Source organism: Phodopus roborovskii, unplaced genomic scaffold, assembly GCF_943737965.1.
Source record: "Phodopus roborovskii unplaced genomic scaffold, PHOROB, whole genome shotgun sequence".
NCBI lineage: Eukaryota > Metazoa > Chordata > Mammalia > Rodentia > Cricetidae > Phodopus > Phodopus roborovskii.
Genome location: NW_026126540.1, coordinates 24,192,467 through 24,209,605, shown reverse-complemented (window position 1 = coordinate 24,209,605; position 17,139 = coordinate 24,192,467). Strand labels below are relative to the sequence as shown.

At 47.5% G+C, this 17,139-nt stretch overlaps 1 protein-coding gene and 1 pseudogene across 1 annotated transcript; one reads left to right on the top strand and one right to left on the bottom strand.

Moving 5' to 3' along the window:
- Positions 1-1,972: 1,972 nt before the first annotated feature.
- Positions 1,973-5,765, bottom strand: LOC127232844 (protein S100-A15A). Its single transcript, XM_051199152.1, has 3 exons — positions 5,557-5,765; positions 4,339-4,538; positions 1,973-2,348 (listed from the first exon to the last, which is right to left on the bottom strand). Exons 1-3 carry the CDS (start codon positions 5,591-5,593, stop codon positions 2,172-2,174), a joined length of 414 nt encoding a protein of 137 aa, XP_051055109.1. The 5' UTR covers positions 5,594-5,765; the 3' UTR covers positions 1,973-2,171.
- Positions 5,766-12,408: 6,643 nt separating this feature from the next.
- On the top strand, positions 12,409-13,082 carry LOC127232843 (40S ribosomal protein S5-like; annotated as a pseudogene).
- Positions 13,083-17,139: the final 4,057 nt, after the last annotated feature.

Genomic DNA, 17,139 nt, shown 5'->3' with positions numbered 1-17,139 from the left:
TCCTTGGACCTCTATTTAAGTTTTGATCTTACTGCAGGAGTTCATTGAGTCTCTTGGTCCTTCTTCCAACGTGGCCACATAAGTAAATCTCCTTTTTATGTTTTCCACTTATAATCTTCCTCTTTTCATCGGCTTATTGGGGATGGGTGACCATATCTGACATGGGACACTGGTTATGACCTCTGAGTTCAATTAAAGAAGGAAGTGAGCATGCTGGAGGAAAGGCAGAATTTGTAAATACCTGACAATATGGAGCAATCTAAATGATTCCTGTGTTTACAGGAAAAGATTGTGTCCCCGGGTCCGTGTCTCAATAGCCAGGGTCTGAAGAAATGAGGGCAGAGGAAGCAAGACTGGTGGAGAAACTGCCAGGTGGAGTGGGGTAGGTGCTGAGGACTCAGGCTGCCAGAGCTTCAGTGACCTTGAAAGGTCATGTGACCCACCACCCCTCCATGTAACAAGCAGGACCTGCCTGGGCCCTGAGGAAGAGTAGCTGAGTGACCCAGGACACTGGCTCTTGGAGATGATCAAGAGGTGTCACAGGAGAGTCATAGGTCTAAGTCACTAGACTTCAGTTCCATGGGTCCCCTTCCTGATTTCCTTCCCCAAACACCTGCTGAACCTGTCACATGAGGACACTAGGCCAGTTGCAGAGAGATGGAAGAATGTTCCTCTACGGGACTAGACCTCGCAGGGAAAGGGATGCAAATACCTGCCCAAAGGAAATCAATGTGATGAGTCCCTGCTATCAGAAAACTCAGGACCTGGAGTCTTCAGAAGAGACAGGTCACCAAGATGGGCACTAAAAATGCCTGGAGGCAAAGAAACCCTTCCTAGGGGATTCCTCCCTGATCTCTGGGCTTCTGGGAAGAAAGAGAAGAGCGGCACAATCGGGCAGCAACAGGTACCAGTCAGGAGGGCAGGACCCACAGGAGGACTTGGCCCATCGAGTCATGAATAGCTCAGAACCAGGAGAAACACCAGTCATCACCACACCCAACCCCTCTTTCCTCCAGGAAGCCTTGCCTGATTGGCAACTCCCAGCTTCTGTTCATCATTCTTCCCGTGGCAGTTGTCTGCTGCTTTGTGGGGCTGGCTTTGCCAGTATTTGCCTTGCCCCTCTGACTCAACATACACAAAACCTAGCACTCCCTAGCACACTGGCTCCCATGCTGACACGGGTCAAGCCCAGGTCAATAACCAGCATCATCTTCCCCAGGATCACCAATGGCAGCTCCCTGTGTCTCACTATGGAACCCTTCTCTCCCCAATCTGCCCTTGGGGACTGGGACTTTTACTTTTACATGCCTTTGCTTCTCTCCTTGGTTCCTTCTGTCCCTATGGGCAGCTACTGCTGACCTGTCTGCTCTGCACCTGTCCAGAATGGGCAGGAGCCCCTTATTGAGTCTCCAAGTTCTCCTCACCTGATGCGTCCTCTAAGATACCCGAATTCCACTACCCCATTTTCAATGATAAAATCCACATCCCAGTATCCACCTGAGTAAACGAAGCTCACAAGTTCCCCTTGGACGTTCATTTCCAGGCAGCTCTCTGCTGTCTCAGACATGCCACCTGAGTCTCCACTGCTATTGTGTCTTCTTAAAACACCTCCTCCCCGTCTCCTGGTTCTTGCCAGAACCAGGCCAATCTCCTGTGCATACAGACTCATGGAAGCACCCATCTCTGCACCATCATCCATGTGGCTCCCCTCCTGCTATCCCACATACACAGTGACTGTATGATCAGTAACACCACTGGGAGGCCTCACTTCCTTCTCTGAGAGTGTCGTGGCCCAGAGAAGAGCCCCTTCCTTACAGGGCCATTTCACACCTCAGATAGGATTTCTGTTAGCAAAGTTGTGTCTCTTGCAGCAGATAAAGGTACCTTGGATTCAAGGCCAGTATTCCCAGACCAAGCAAGGGATCACCTAAGGCAGGAACCATGTCTCCTGACCCAAATGATGCTCCATGTAGCAAAGGCTAAACATCTTTTACTGAACATTGGTGGTTGCCCAGACCCATGCCCTGAGTACTTCCCAGAAATATTTGCTATATTGTTTGTACACATGTGTGCGCACATAGGAAGAAATATATGGCTCAGTTCTGCAAGCCACCCTTGGTCAGGCCACACCTCCCCGGACAGACTCCCATGGAGGACTGGCCGTCCTCCCTCTAGTAGAGGCTGTGCTGGGCACAGTAGTGTGCACACAGTTGCCGGTGGAACTGCAGGTGATAGTCCTTCACCAGTTTGCCCAAGATGTACAGGAACTCATCAAAGCAGATCTGGTTGTCCTTGTTTTTGTCAGCTGCCCGGAACAGCTCTGTGATGTAGTATGGCTGCCTGCGGCCCTGAGGAATACAAAGAAGATCAATGCCCACTGAGCACCCAGTACACCATCCTCCAGACCCCTCCTCCTACTGGACATGGAAAGAGCCCAGCAGCACCGTCCCCCTACAAGGGGCATTCAGGAAACAAGCCCTCACACGGAGTGTCAGTGGCAAGATCACCACATGCTACAAAATCAGGCTGAAGAGGCACAGGTGTGGGTGGACACCTTGGGCCACCAGACCTAGAGTGGCATAGGCATGAACAAGAGACCAAACCTGGCCCTTTCACAGGAGACCTGTGAGCAGTTCCAGAACAGCCCTCAGCAGTCTACACACACACACACACACACACACACACACACACACACACACACGGTGGCTGTGCCTTGTCTTCCCAGCTACACTGCAAGCTCTCCTAGAGAGACACCTTTGTAGGCTTCCTGAAGGCAAGACACTGCCTCCTTTCTCCACACCGAGAGCTCCTTCAAGGGGGGGAGCCACCTGTCTCTGTGCACACGCACATCTCCCATGTGACTGCAGGACCATCTCCAAGCAAACTGTATCTCTGTGTGCAGTGTTACCTGCTTAGGCATTGTTTGTGAAACTCTACCTGGTTCAACTATAGAGTACAGGAAACAGGGAAAGACAGAGAAATGGCCACTGGAGCTGTCCAGGGTGTGCGAGCAGAGGCCCCTACAGCTGAAGATCAGAATGGCTCAGGGAGGGGCTGCTTGAGATGGGGAGACGAGCGTGAGGAAAGTTGGGTTTCTTATTTTGAGAGAAGAGAGATGGAGACAGGTAGGCATGGCTGAGAACTAGGGAGTGGCGGGAAAAGCATGTTTCAACCAGGTATTCCTGGTGGGTGCAAGCACACTCAAGTACAGAATAGAACATCTGGGAAGCACTGGAGGAGAGGAAGGTAATGCATTTGTAAGAAGTTGCAGACCTAGAGGGCAGTCTCTCATCCCTGTGAGAGGGTCATCAGTTTCTCTCCCCGTGAAAGTTCCACCATCCTATAACCCCATCCCACCCACAAAGTTTCCTAACCAAAGAAAATCAGAGCCCTCATCAATGTTCATCCTTACCAACTCTGCCAGCCATGCCCCTATGTCTATCCCCAAGAACCCTGCAGCAAAGGCAGACCTCAGGCTCCATGACTGTAGGCCTAGGCCATCCAGGACAGCTGCCAAGCAGTTCCCGAAGGGAAAGGAGTTCCCAAAAATAATTAAAGCACACATCCACCCAGGCTGTTTTTTGAGCTCTCCAAGGAACAGTGCAGAGAGAATGGGGTTGTCTTTTACATTCTTTCTCAAAAGGAGGTAAACGAAGATGATATTTTACAGGACTGAGTTGAGCCCCACTTCCTCTAGAGATGGCAGGCCAGATAGAGCCTGGGACACAGAGTTCAGAAGACAGCATTAGACTTTGCTTCAGTGCTGCAGTCCCTAAGAATCACAGTAGTTGGGAATTGATGACAGACTGGCTGAGCAGGCTCTGTAAGCCCAGGCTCTGGGGCTGGTCCCATCCAGCTCTAAGAAGCCCAAGCCTTGAGAAGTGGAGGAGCTTATAGCTCCCATGCCCACCAGACTAGGGCAGCCTCCACAGCCTAAATTACCCACTCCAGGCTGGTGGCGGCAGCACCGGTGAAAGGGCTTAGGCTCACAGAGAGTCTGAGTTTGGGGCACAGAGAAGAGCTTTGAGCCCATGCTCACAGGATACAGGAGGCAGCAGAAACAGCAGGTGTGGTGTCAGGCTGGAGCGTCAGAGACTAGTTCTTCGAGGACTCGAGTGAAACCAAGCAGGTGACTTCAGAGGAGGGAAGGACAGGACATAAAGCAAACGCTGCCAGAGGCACACCCTCCCCAGAAGGAGAACCTCTTCCATCCAGGAGGTTCCTGCGGGAGGCAGCTCCTTCCAGCACCTCACCACTCACTTCCAACCCCACCAACAGCACGTTCTGAGCGCTTTGGTCCTCTCTTTATCTCCCACTCCAACCCCAGACCTGACGCACCAAGGTGTCCATGAAGCGAGGCACACTGTCCAGGAGCAGGGCTTTCAACTCCTCCAGGGACAAGGTCTCCACGTCCCCTTCCCGGGAGGCATAGTGGTGGAAGCAGTGTATGATTTGGAAGAGGGAGTCCTCCACTGGTGTGTCTGGCATGACTGCTGGGCCCCGCAGGTCAAATCTGCAGAGCACAGGAGGAGGGAAGTCTGTGGGGAGAGAGCAGGACCCGATCTGCAGAGGTCCAGAACAGGGTGGACTCTTCCTCCTGGAAACATCTGCCTTCCTGCCCACTTTCCTGCACTGTCAGAAAGGGGGCTTCCTCATGCTTTCACTGGCCCCATGGGAACTTGGTTCAGTGTCTCTGCCCTCAACTTTCCTGCCTCTTCTCAGACCGAGTCCCTTCCTCCTAATAGTCAAGAACAGAACAAAAGATGGTTTGAGGCAAGGTACTGCTTTTGTTGTTGACAGTGATAATGTTGATTGCTGATATCCTTGAAAAGGCAAGATCCCTTCCCCTACAGTAAACTACTTTATGAGACTAGCAGAACACTAAAATAATTGTACTGCACAGGAGAATCAGGCTGGGCATTGTGCTGTTTGTGTGTTTTCTTTCTCACTGGAGCACACAGACAGTATAGGCATTGACCCCTTTGTCCCCACCACCATCTGGCATATGGTCCCTAGGCACTGATATCCCCCTTCCCTGCAAGGTTTCTATAATCCTGGGGCCTTCTCACAGCTCTATGCACTGTCCATCTGATGCCCATGGTCTCTTACTCCAAACTTCCTACAGAAGCAGAGGTAACAGAGAGCTGCTGCCCTCCCTATTTCCTGCACAAACAGCCCCATGTCCCCAGCTAGATTACAGGCAAAGCATCTTGTACATTATCCCATTTAATCCACACAGGGCCCTGAGGAGTTGAGCATCACTACCTCATTCTCCTAAAGGGAAAATGACATCCAAAGAGGTTAGGGAATTTACCAAGATTACACAATCACTACACCTATATTTGTCCTCAAATCTTTGTGTTTGTGGACAAGCCCAAAGACATGCTTGTCCTCTGGGATTCTAAGCCACATTGGGGCGACAGTTCCATCATGGGATGCTCTCCATACTGAACATGTTCTCCAAAACAGGCAAGCTGAAGGTCTCTGCTCTCCAGGAGATGCACACACCCAGCACAGCCCACACTACCCCCAAGATGCCTTGGAAGAGGAACTGACCTGTTGCTCTCAGTGCCAGTGCCAGGCTGCTCAGCATCCACAGCTTAGCCTCTTCGTGATCCTGGAAATCAGACCAAAGGCAGCCTTCTGAGCAGGGGAACTCCCACCATGCTGGACATCCTGCCCATTCCTGGTCTACTCATTTATGACAGCCAGTATGTGACTCTCCACAGGTTCTCCTATAGCAGGACCAAACCTTAACTGCATTCCTGGGATGACATCATCACACCCCTTACTAAGATAAACTCAGCTGGTTTTAGGGACCTACCTCCAGGATCTGAAACACCTAAGAGTCACAAAAGGTCTCATTATCCAGACACAACCTCCCATCAGAGCTTTCCTTCCTCCCCTCACCCCCCAGCTCCAAGGCCACACTTAAAAACATCTTCCTTGGACACCATCCCTCAATTAGTGAACCTCCAAAGTCTACAGTAATGAATCACACTCATCCAGTCATTCAACAACTCTTTCATGAGTACTTGAAGCATGCCAGGTCCTTTGTTGGCAATATGAATAAGACACTGGGCCAGCTAACTCAAGGGGTGGGGCTAACAGTTATACATGTGTACCATGTACTCTGAGCAACTAGAGGACACTCAGGGCATCCAACAAGGACTACCTTCTCCCAGAGAAATTTAGGAAGACTTACTTATAGAAGTGGTGTCTTGAAGAGAAATTTTAAGCTGTTCTATTGAATGGAGGAGCTCTAGGTAGAGGTGACCACCTGAGCAAAGGCTTGGAGGTGTGGAGCTACATAGTCTGCTCTGGGCATGGAGTTGACAGGGTGTCCACAAATACTTAGAGGAACAAAGCTCTAGGCAGCAGGCAGATGGAAGGTGAAGGCTCTGTGCACCTAGCCTTGCTGAAACCTGGCTTTCTGTGTGGAAAGAGCTAAAAAGTTGCTTTGGTGGCCTGGGTGATGTATGACGGGCACAGAAAAGTGCTAGGACAAGTTTTTACCATTAGGAAATAGCCAACTGCCTCCCAGAAGTAACTCTACTGAGAAGTCCAGACCTTTGAGCTGGCCTCTACACACGTGCCACTTAACAATATAGGGACAAGTTAACTCTCCTCTTCATCTTCCCCCTGTGGGAACCTTCGCTCAATGGCTCCCTCTGCTGATCATCTCAACCCTTGTAGCACACCTGGAACCACACAATCTGATGACTGTTTCTCCCAGAAGGTGGCGCCATAGAACAAATAACTGATTCAGAGTCTGCATCTCAGAGGGTTCCACAGAAATTGAAGGGAGATGCTGCAGTATTGGTGAGTGGTACAGGTTCAGTCCTCCCGGCACCAGAACCACCAAAGCATCAATAGCATAATGACATGCTTAATAATAACAAAGACTTAAGCCAGTACCTTCCCAGTTTGTGTTCATCTAACAAAACAATTTCCTCAACCAACAAGTGGTTTACTGGACCCCTATTGTGTTTCTATGCTAAAAATTACAGCTCAGTTTTCTCAACTATTTGGAATTCCCCCAGGAATTTACCCCAAGAAACTGACTAACTAGAGGTTTTAAAGCAATAATTCAGAAAATATTCCCTGTTGCAGTATTTATAATTTAGAAACATATGTAAATGAAAACCTTAAAATCATGTGATTCACCCTCTTAGTACTTAGACAAATACTCCATAATATTTTGTGTTTCAGCTGTAGCCATCATATGTGGAATGACGATCTAATAACCATGGCTGCTGTCCAGAGACCAGAAGATCTACCTGACCTATCTCCCTCCCTGATCACAGTCCACCCCACCAGGACTCCTGTCCTCTCCCTGATCACAGCCCACCCCACCAGGGACTCCTGTCCTCTCCCTGATCACAGCCCACCCCACCAGGACTCCTGTGCCCTCCCTGATCACAGCCCACCCCACCAGGGACTCCTGTGCCCTCCTTGATCACAGCCCACCCCACCAGGGACTCCTGTGCCCTCCCTGATCACAGCCCACCCCACCAGGGACTCCTGTGCCCTCCCTGATCACAGCCCACCCCACCAGGGACTCCTGTCCTCTCCCTGATCACAGCCCACCCCACCAGGGACTCCTGTCCTTTCCCTGATCACAGCCCACCCCACCAGGACTCCTGTCCCTTCCCTGATCACAGCCCACCCCACCAGGGACTCCTGGTTCCCTCCCTGATCACAGCCCACCCCACCAGGGACTCCTGTGCCCTCCCTGATCACAGCCCACCCCACCAGGGACTCCTGTGCCCTCCCTGATCACAGCCCACCCCACCAGGGACTCCTGTTCCCTCCCTGATCACAGCCCACCCCACCAGGACTCCTGTCCTCTCCCTGATCACAGCCCACCCCACCAGGGACTCCTGTCCCCTCCCTGATCACAGCCCACCCCACCAGGACTCCTGTGCCCTCCCTGATCACAGCCCACCCCACCAGGACTCCTGTCCCTTCCCTGATCACAGCCCACCCCACCAGGGACTCCTGTCCCCTCCCTGATCACAGCCCACCCCACCAGGACTCCTGTGCCCTCCCTGATCACAGCCCACCCCACCAGGACTCCTGTGCCCTCCCTGATCACAGCCCACCCCACCAGGGACTCTCTATGCACCAAAAGTGACACAGACACACAGGTTATGCTACCTGCTCTTCCTCCCTGGCTCCATCCACTTAGGTCACACTTTAAATAAGAGTTCTGATAGCAATGGCCTCAGAAATGACTCTGAAGTCAACCTAGCCAGGAAAATGAAAGACTCGTACAATGAAAACTTTAGAACACCAAAGAAAAGGATATCGGGAACTGGAAAGACCTCCCATGCTCATGTGTTGGGAGGGTGATTGTGAAAATGACCATCCTTCCAGAAGCAATCTATAGATTCAGATAGATTCCGATTTTATAAAATGAACCAAAGACACTGATGCAAAATTTGAAGCTTTGAAGCTGCAAGAACACATGGGGGAAACACTAGACAAGGACATTCTGGACTGCACTCCAGTAGCTCAGGAAATAACAGCAAGAAGCACTATTCACAATAACCAACATACATAGAATCAGCCTGGACACCCATGAATGACTAGAGAGGGATGAATGGACCAAGAAAATGTAGCCCATAGAGCTAGAGTGATAGCTCAGCCATTAAGGGCTAGGCTCACAACCAAGAAGACAAAAAAATGTGACCTGTATCCACAACAGAGTCTTGTTTAGCCTCAAGGAAGAGTATGTCATCTGCAGGAAAATGGATAGTCCTGGAGGCCATTGTGCTAATAAAATAATCTAGATTCAGAAAGACAAATGTTGCAAGTGTCCTCTCATATGTAGAGGACACACACATAGAGGGGGGTTAACTGCTTGGGGGGAAGAGTGGTACTGATAGAAGAGGCTAGAAATGATCAGGGAAGAGTGTTAGGAAAATCATTGTCTTCGTCCCCTATAGACTTTTGAAAATAAAAATGAACAACACTAAAGCTAAGAAGTCCATAATGGGTATGAACAGCATGCTTCATGAATACAGGGATAATGATGTCATGATTAACAAGTCAGGTTTGATGAAGATACTGAATGGGGATTTCCTCAGTTCTTCAATGTCTGTGTGAATGAAAGTCTGACTTATCCATCTTGGTTGGGCTCTGCTATGGCCAAATATTCATTTTGCTCTGTGATTTGTAGAAGTCAACCTTGTTCTCTGGTTCTCAATGTTCGCATCTGCAAAGGGGAGTAAATAACACGACTTCATATCTTGGATTAATATGGAGGTCCTAAAAAGATGACAAAGGTAAACAGGTATTGAACTGGGAGTTACATGGATGTGATGGGTTGGTATTAGGTGGAAAAATGTGCTGCTTAGTCAGTGGGTAGGCTTCCTTCTAGCTGTCAGTGACACTTCATGAGATGAAATGTCACTTACAGCCTCTGCCTCCTGAAGGTTCTCTGTCACTGTCTCTGATTTTGTGGCATATCACCATTGATCAAACTTAACAGCCCTCTTCCAGTGGACAAAGTTCATTAACAAATATAAAAACAGAGTCTAGATAACAAGAGCAGGGAATCCAGATATGAGGAGAGAGGTGTAGAACCACAATATCAGTCCTCCCGTAGGTCATGAAAATGGGTTTGACTAATGTGGCTGGCTAGGATACTGTCTACTTCCTTATAGTTCCATGTGTTTCCTTGTGAAGCTGTGAACTTGGTCCAAGAAGACAACCTTCCCTGATGGAGGACTGTTCTTCTGCCATGGGTAGAGGAGCAATTGAACTTTCCTGCCAGAACTCCAAATAAGGCCTCAAGAACAGTAAACCTCAAACAGAGGTTTTGTTGGAAGAGGGAGAGACAGAAAGAGAAGGGGGAGAGAGAGAAGAAAGGAGGTTTGAAAATGAAGGGAACAAGACTCAGACCTCTTTTGAGTCCCTGTACTGTAGTTCCAGTACAGATTGTGGACAGAGAAGAGTAGGGCGGAAGCTTCTAAGTCTTGGGAGTACACTGGGGTGGGGCTGATGCAGATGTCCCATTTACAGCCAAGCACTCAACAGCCACTTATTCTTAGCTCTTTGATCGGGTCTCTAGATTAACAAGTGTTATGTGTTCTTTCTCATACATGGATCCCAGCTAGATTATTTTAGACTTCTGGTTTAATTTTGGAGTTTCTGTATAGGCCAGAAGTCAGAAAGAGCTCAGAAGAGAAGACAAAAGTAAGGGACAATAGAATGTATTTGATATTAAAACTTCTCTGACCATGCTTGAGAGCAGCACTAATCTATGAATAAAAATGGAAATATTTAGAGGTAACTTGGCACATAAACATTTAGAAAAACAGCAGTAGTAAGTTACCCACTAAGGCCTATGGCCTACCCAACCATGGAGGCACAAGTTCTCCCCTGTAGAACAGGTTTCAAATCCAACTGGAAAGCAGTTATTATGCCCATAACAAGCATGCCACTATTATACCAATGGGTACACCTTGCCTGGTAGATTTGTATTCTAGCAGGCACGGCCTGGTGCTGGGTAAGACCACTGGTGTCTCTTCTCCAGCACTCTGCTAGGCACCTTCCTGCACCATGGAAGCTAGTTCTAGGAGAAGCTTTCTTGGTGAATTCATTCTTGATTTGTTCATGTCCTACAACAAAAGTGTATGGTGTCTTCAGCAATCGGGTTATATTAGCTAGTTATGGCAAGTAAATAAGAGAAATGGAAATAGCCTGTACTGTTTTGGAGGCTTCTGAAGCCTACTTGACCAATAACACACAGAGAGATCACATGCCTGAGACTTTTGTTTAATAACCCATGTCTTTTGATAGCAGCATGGTCTGTCCATGGCGGAGTACCTTTTTTTTTTTTTTTTTAATTACCTTGCAAAGCAACAGATTTCAATAAGGTTTTTTCATATACCCTTAGTTTTGCTTAACTCTTCATCCTCTCCTTTATCCATTATTTCTTTTGGGTATCATGTTGGCAGTTCACCTTTGAAAATTTTTCTAAAGAGAAGTTTATCTTAAAGCTCTTTCTCTCCCCCTCTCTCTCTCTCTCTGTGTGTGTGTAATTGAGTGAATGCTAACATATGCCTATGTGTATGTATATACATGCTTGTGTGTGTGTGTGTGCAAGTGTTTATGTTTGCATGTTAAGAATGATGACAACTCTGAATGTTGTTCCTCAGGCTATCTCTGTCTGCCTGTCTGTCTATCTCCTTTTTGAGACAGGAACTCTCAGTAGGCTGTAATTCACCAAGTAGGCTAAGCTGGTTGGCACGTTCCCCAGGAAACCACCTGTCTCTGTGTACCTAAGATGGAATTACAAGTGCATGCCACCATACCTGGATTCTTTCTACATGTCTTCTGAGATTCCAATTCAGGCCCCTAGGGGTATCTCCCCAGGCCTCACTCTTGAAATCTGATTAACCACACAGGCCAAGCATTGAAAGATACTTTAGGAAGAGAAAGCAATTAGAAATACTGATAATAAAGAGTGAAATGTCAAACTGTGTTGGAGTTAGTGGTTGCAGGTTCTTCAAACAGCAGGAGTAATTGGAGTGGTTAAGGGAGACCTGGACAAACAGAAGTCAGATAGTAGCTCTTGGGGGGTCCTAGTGGCTCCCAACAGTGACTAGAATCCTTCATATGAAATCCAGTGACTCGGTAGATGCCAGCTTCTTCATCTGGTCCCAAGAGAATGTATATACATATCTGATAAAAGAACCCAGACCTCTGTCTCCTCTCCCCTAAACAGTAATTAAATGAACCTAAACTTCTGTCTTCTTTCCCCTGCACAGTAATTAAATGAATGGAGATCTCTGTCTCCTCTCTCTTCCACAGTAATCAAATCAAAATGAGTCAAAGACCTTCATGTAAGACTTGAAACTTTCAAACTGCTAGAGGACTACTCAGGGAAAATACCAGGCAAAAACTTACTGAAAAGACTCCAATAACTCAGAAAATAACAGTGACAACTTGGGAATGGAATTCTGTGGGATTTAAAAGCTTCTGTGCAGACAGAAAACAACTAGCAAATGAAGAAACAGCCTTCGGTATGGGAGAAAACTGTTGCCATGTACACATTGGATAGGGAATTCATATCTAGAATACATAAAGAATGAAAATTTAAATTCTTCCAAATTAAATTATTAATCAGTGAATGGGGAAATGAATTAACAAGTTAGTTCTCCAAAGAAAACAAGTGGAAAAAAAAAATGTTTAACAGACTCCCCATAGAAGGCATCATCCTCCCTGGGGAGCAGAAAGAGGATGAGATAGGGGGTCTGTGGGGGGCAGAGGAAGAGGGGAGGGAGAGGAAACTGGGATTGACATGTAAAACAAGATTGTTTGAAATATAAATAAATAGCTTCCTGTCTGTGCCAGGACAGTGCGTGGTCCACGCCGAGCGAGCGGCGGCGAAGTGCGGTCTGCATGGTCAGAATGACTGAGTGGGAGACAGCCACACCGGCGGTGGCAGAGACCCCAGACATCAAGCTCTTTGGGAAATGTAGTACTGATGATCAATGATCAATGATATTTCTCTGCAGGATTACATTGCAGTGAAGGAGAAGTATGCCAAGTATCTGCCCCACAGTGCAGGGCGGTATGCTGCCAAGCGCTTCCGCAAAACCCAGTGCCCCATTGTGGAGCGCCTCACCAACTCCATGTTGATGCACGGCCGCAACAACAGCAAGAAGCTTATGACTGTGCGAATCGTCAAGCATGCCTTTGAGATCATCCACTTGCTCACTGGTGAGAATCCTCTGCAGGTCCTGGTCAATGCCATCATCAACAGTGGCCTCCGGGAAGACTCAACACGCATTGGGCGAGCTGGGACAGTGACGCAGCAGGCTATGGATGTGCCCCCACTGCGCCGAGTGAATCAGGCCATCTGGCTGCTGTGCACAGGAGCTCGTGAGGCTGCTTTCCGGAACATCAAGACCATTGCTGAGTGCCTTGCAGATGAGCTCATTAATGCTGCCAAGGGCTCCTTCAACTCCTATGCCATCAAGAAGGATGAACTGGAGCGTGTGGCCAAGTCTAACTGCTGATTTCCCACCTGCTGCCTAATAAACTGTGTGCCCTTTGGGACAATTCCATATATATATGTTAAAAAAAAAAAAAACAGTGAGCTGAATATTGGTATTTGTCACCATCTGCTTCTTGCTGAATGCTTGTATTCAGCTCATTTAGCCAAACCATAACAAGGGAGAAAAAGGCTGCTTTGGCTCACAGTTTTCAAACACCGTCCATTCAGGCAGGAATGTCTTGGTGGTGGCAGCCTGAGGTGGCTGACCAACTGCTCAATTGCTTTTGTTAAGTATTTAATCGAAGCAACAACAAATGTGATGAGGATAATGTAATATTTCTATATTGCACATCTGTGGTCACCTCACCCCAAAGACTACATTTCTTTGTTAACTTGCTGCTTCCTAGCATATGGATTCTAAGTCCCTCCCTTGTTTTCTTGGATTTTTTTTCTAAGACTTATTTATTTTAATATATATTATATATGTAGCATATAATATTTAACATATATTTATACAGTATGTTTAATATATATGCAGTGTTCTATCTGCAGGTCAGAAGAGGACACCAGATCTCATTACAGGTGGTTGTGAGTCACCATGTGGTCGCTGGGAATTGAACTCAGGACCTCTGGAAGAGCAGCCAGCACTCTTAACCTCTGAGCTATCTCTCCATTTCTCCCTGGTTTCCATAGACTATCAGGTCTCAGAGAGACTCATGGCAAATGGAAAGCCTAAGGCCTGTTGACATATCAAAGCAGATGCTGGCCACCAAGTTCTGTTAGCAAAGTAAATAAATACCTGTTACATAGCCAAGGCTCTCCTCAGCACTTCTCAGTACCCCACCCACACCAAACCCAGATTCTCTTTTCCTACAAAATGGCCATTTTGGCCAGGACTCTCTTGGTGCCTCTCCTAGTCCCCTCTTTCTTTTCTTCTCTTCCTCTCTTGCTCTCAGCCATCTCCCCCATCCCCTATGGCCTGGTCTATTCTTCTTGCCTCAGTCTAGACTATTCCAAGTGCATCTGGTATTCTCTCTGTTGTATCTACAATTTAAAAAAGAAAAAGAAAAAATCCCTCTCCTCATGTCCTCCCTCATTTTCATAGCCCACCCCAGCCATGTTCACCCCCACCTTAGTGAGACACTCTGCTCCAATCTGACAGGTTTTGTTACCATTTCCTCCACTCCCACCCAACTCCAAGCCACCCCCACCTCTCACATATGTCCAAAGCTTTCTCAAAATTCCCACAAGTGGTGGGAAGTCTGGCATTCCCGGGCCCACCTCTGCCTCTGCAGCCTTACACGTGAGACACCTGTCCTCTTCCATGTGAGAAGCACAAGCCTTGGCACAGAGCAACACAAATGAGGAAAGCACAGGACGTTCACTGGCACTCATGCTCCTAAACATTATGAAGGAAGAACCTCTTACTGTCCCACAATTAAAGAAAATTTAGGATGTACTAGAAGAGGACGTTCTTCATCAAAACCAGACGCTGCAGGAGCTGCTGGAGGCCAAGGAAAACAGCCTTCCTTCCCTCCCAGAAGCCATGATGGACAGGATCCTCAAGTGAACTGCCAGAAGTCTGTGCAGACCCGCCTGCCAAGGCCAGAAGCAAGGTGGTCGGCAATCTGCCCCACTGGTTTTGAGTCTACTGACTTCCACCAAGCTCTTCTCTGCCTGCACTCTAGGAGTCCCCTTTATCCAAATCAACTTCTTCTTCTCCTCCTCCTCCTCCTCTCCTTCTTCTTTTCCTTCATCTCCTCCTCCCCCTCCTTCTCCTCCTTTTGCCTCCCTCCTTCATCCACCATCTCTCACCTTTGAAATGGTACTTCTGCCCCCTGCTGGTTATTCTTGACAATGACCCTGAGCCGCTCTGGTCCCACCTTTCCCCTCCCCCCCCCCCTTTGAGAAGACTGATGTTCAAGGATATACTACTAGTCCTCAACTACAGCTCCCACAAGGCCAGGAGAAACATTATATTCTTTCATTATAATCTTCACATTATAACCCATTACACTCAAGAGTGATGAAAGAATCAATACTGGGTCACCCTGTCCTAGCCAGAGAAAAGCTCTGTGATGCCCATTCCTGAGCATTTTATCAGCAGTTTCTATGGCCAGCTGAGGAAATGCTGGTGGAATTAAGCCAGCCAAGTACTAGCAGCACCAAGCAAGGGTGAAAATCATAGTAGACCTCAGCTAGGACAGACTGGCTTTCCAGAGCACAGGAGGGTAGGGTCACACCTGCCCTGACCTGCACTGAGGCAAAGGATACACTCCCAAGTTATATTTAACTTTTCTGGAATTTCATTCCACTAGAAAAGAACAGAACAGGCCTGGCAGGAGGATCTCTGTGAGTTCGAAGCCAGCCTGGTCTACAGAGTGCAAGTTCCAGGACAGCCAGGGCCACAGAGAGAAACCCCCATCTCCAAAAAGAAAGAAAGAAAGGAGGGAGGAAAGAAGGAAGGAAAGTACGGGTCCCTGCCTGCTGACATGGCTTCCATACAGCTTCCCATGACACCAAGTGGCTATGACCTGATACTTCTAAGGGCCAATTGCCTTTATTTCCCCCAGCATCCATGTGCAACCCACACATCACTTCTCTAAATAACACCAGGAATCAGTGAACAATCCATGGCAGACACAGACACTAAGGACCCTCAAGGATCCTCACTGAAAAGCAGGGAACCCCAAGCCAGCTTGGAGGAGCCAGCCATCTCAAAGCAGGTTGGAGCAGTAAAGTTCTGAGAGGCCTTCAGAGAAGGGTCCAAGTCCTCAGCTAACCCAGACAAGGTCAGTCCACCTTTGCCTCCCTTTCTCTTGAAGGCCTCCTCTCCCAGGCTGTCCTCCAGCTACACTTGATTCACTCAGTACCCCTCCTCAAGCATGGTGCACTTTGGGCTTTTGTTCTTATTCTCTCACTAGAGGCTGGGCCTTGCTGGTTAGACTAGGTGGGCTGACCATCAAGTCCTGGGGATTTGCCTCTATCCACCCCCACCCCCAGCACTAGAATTACAAAAGTGCCACATGTACACTTACAAGAGTGCTACAAGTCACAAGATCACACAGTAATTATACAGCTACTGTATCATGAGACAACTCAGAAGAATTAAGAATTCTTCCGGTGGATGAAACCAATACAAAAGTTCTATTTGGCATTATAGTCGTGTGAATGAATTGGCTGTTTCTTGCTGTAGATTCTTCCTGTAGCTTATTTCTTTCTGCAACTAACTTGGAATTTACTTCCCACAGTTTAACACTATCTAATCATTTACTGGGAACAATTTCCCCCATGCAGTTGGAGTTTACTGATTACATTCCTGAGCTATGTGTGAGACCTGTTTTCTACTATCAGATCCTTGTTCCCCCTCTCCTATGTAATTACAGAGATCTGCTTTCCTGCAATTATCCTTATTGACAGGCATTTGGTCAGTGTTTAGGGCCCAGGCAAAAGCATTCCATCTAAGATATTCCCAGATACCCAAGGACATACATAGAATTACTACACACCCAAAGTTGTTGACTCATAGTTGAATAGAAAAAAAAAATAAGCATGCCCTGGTTTTACCTCACTGGCAGATAGAGAAGCCAAAACTTAAACTAACCCTACACTAAAAGATATTCAACTTCTCGTTTTATTAACTAAAAATTTTAGCTCAAAATTTACTGTTTCCCTCCTGTTTCCCCTGAGAAGATAAAGACAAAGGCAATCCGCTCATTTGCTCATCCCCAGGGAAAACTTTCCTGGAGGCCCCTGCCACCACTGAGGCCAGAGCACTGGAAGGCACCAGGTTTTGTTTCTTGTGCAAATTTAACTTAGGCCTTCCTTGACTTAAAGCCCTAAGCAATTGTTGCTAAAAGTTTCTCCTAACAGTTTTTGTTTATTGCTCTGTGTATAAATCTCATCTGCCTTGCTGACCCTGAGAAACTCAAGCCTCACATTGTATTGCAAAAAGCATGTGTGCCTGCATGCTTGCATGTGTGTTTCTCTCACCAAGAACTGGGGAGAGAAAGAGAGAAGGGTAGAAAAAGAGAAAAAGGAGAGAAAGAGAAGAAGAAAGCAGAAGAAGAATAAGGAACATATAGTTTGTTGTTCCTTTTTTTCCTTTTTTTTTTTTAAACCCTGAA

Coding starts and splice junctions, on each gene's coding strand:
- LOC127232844 (XM_051199152.1), bottom strand. CDS start 5,593: ATGCTGAGCAGCCTGGCACTGGCACTGAGAGCAACAG. Junction 4,539..5,556: donor ACTGGCACTGAGAGCAACAG/GTCAGTTCCTCT, acceptor CTCTCCCCACAG/ACTTCCCTCCTCCTGTGCTC. Junction 2,349..4,338: donor CTCGCTTCATGGACACCTTG/GTGCGTCAGGTC, acceptor TGTATTCCTCAG/GGCCGCAGGCAGCCATACTA.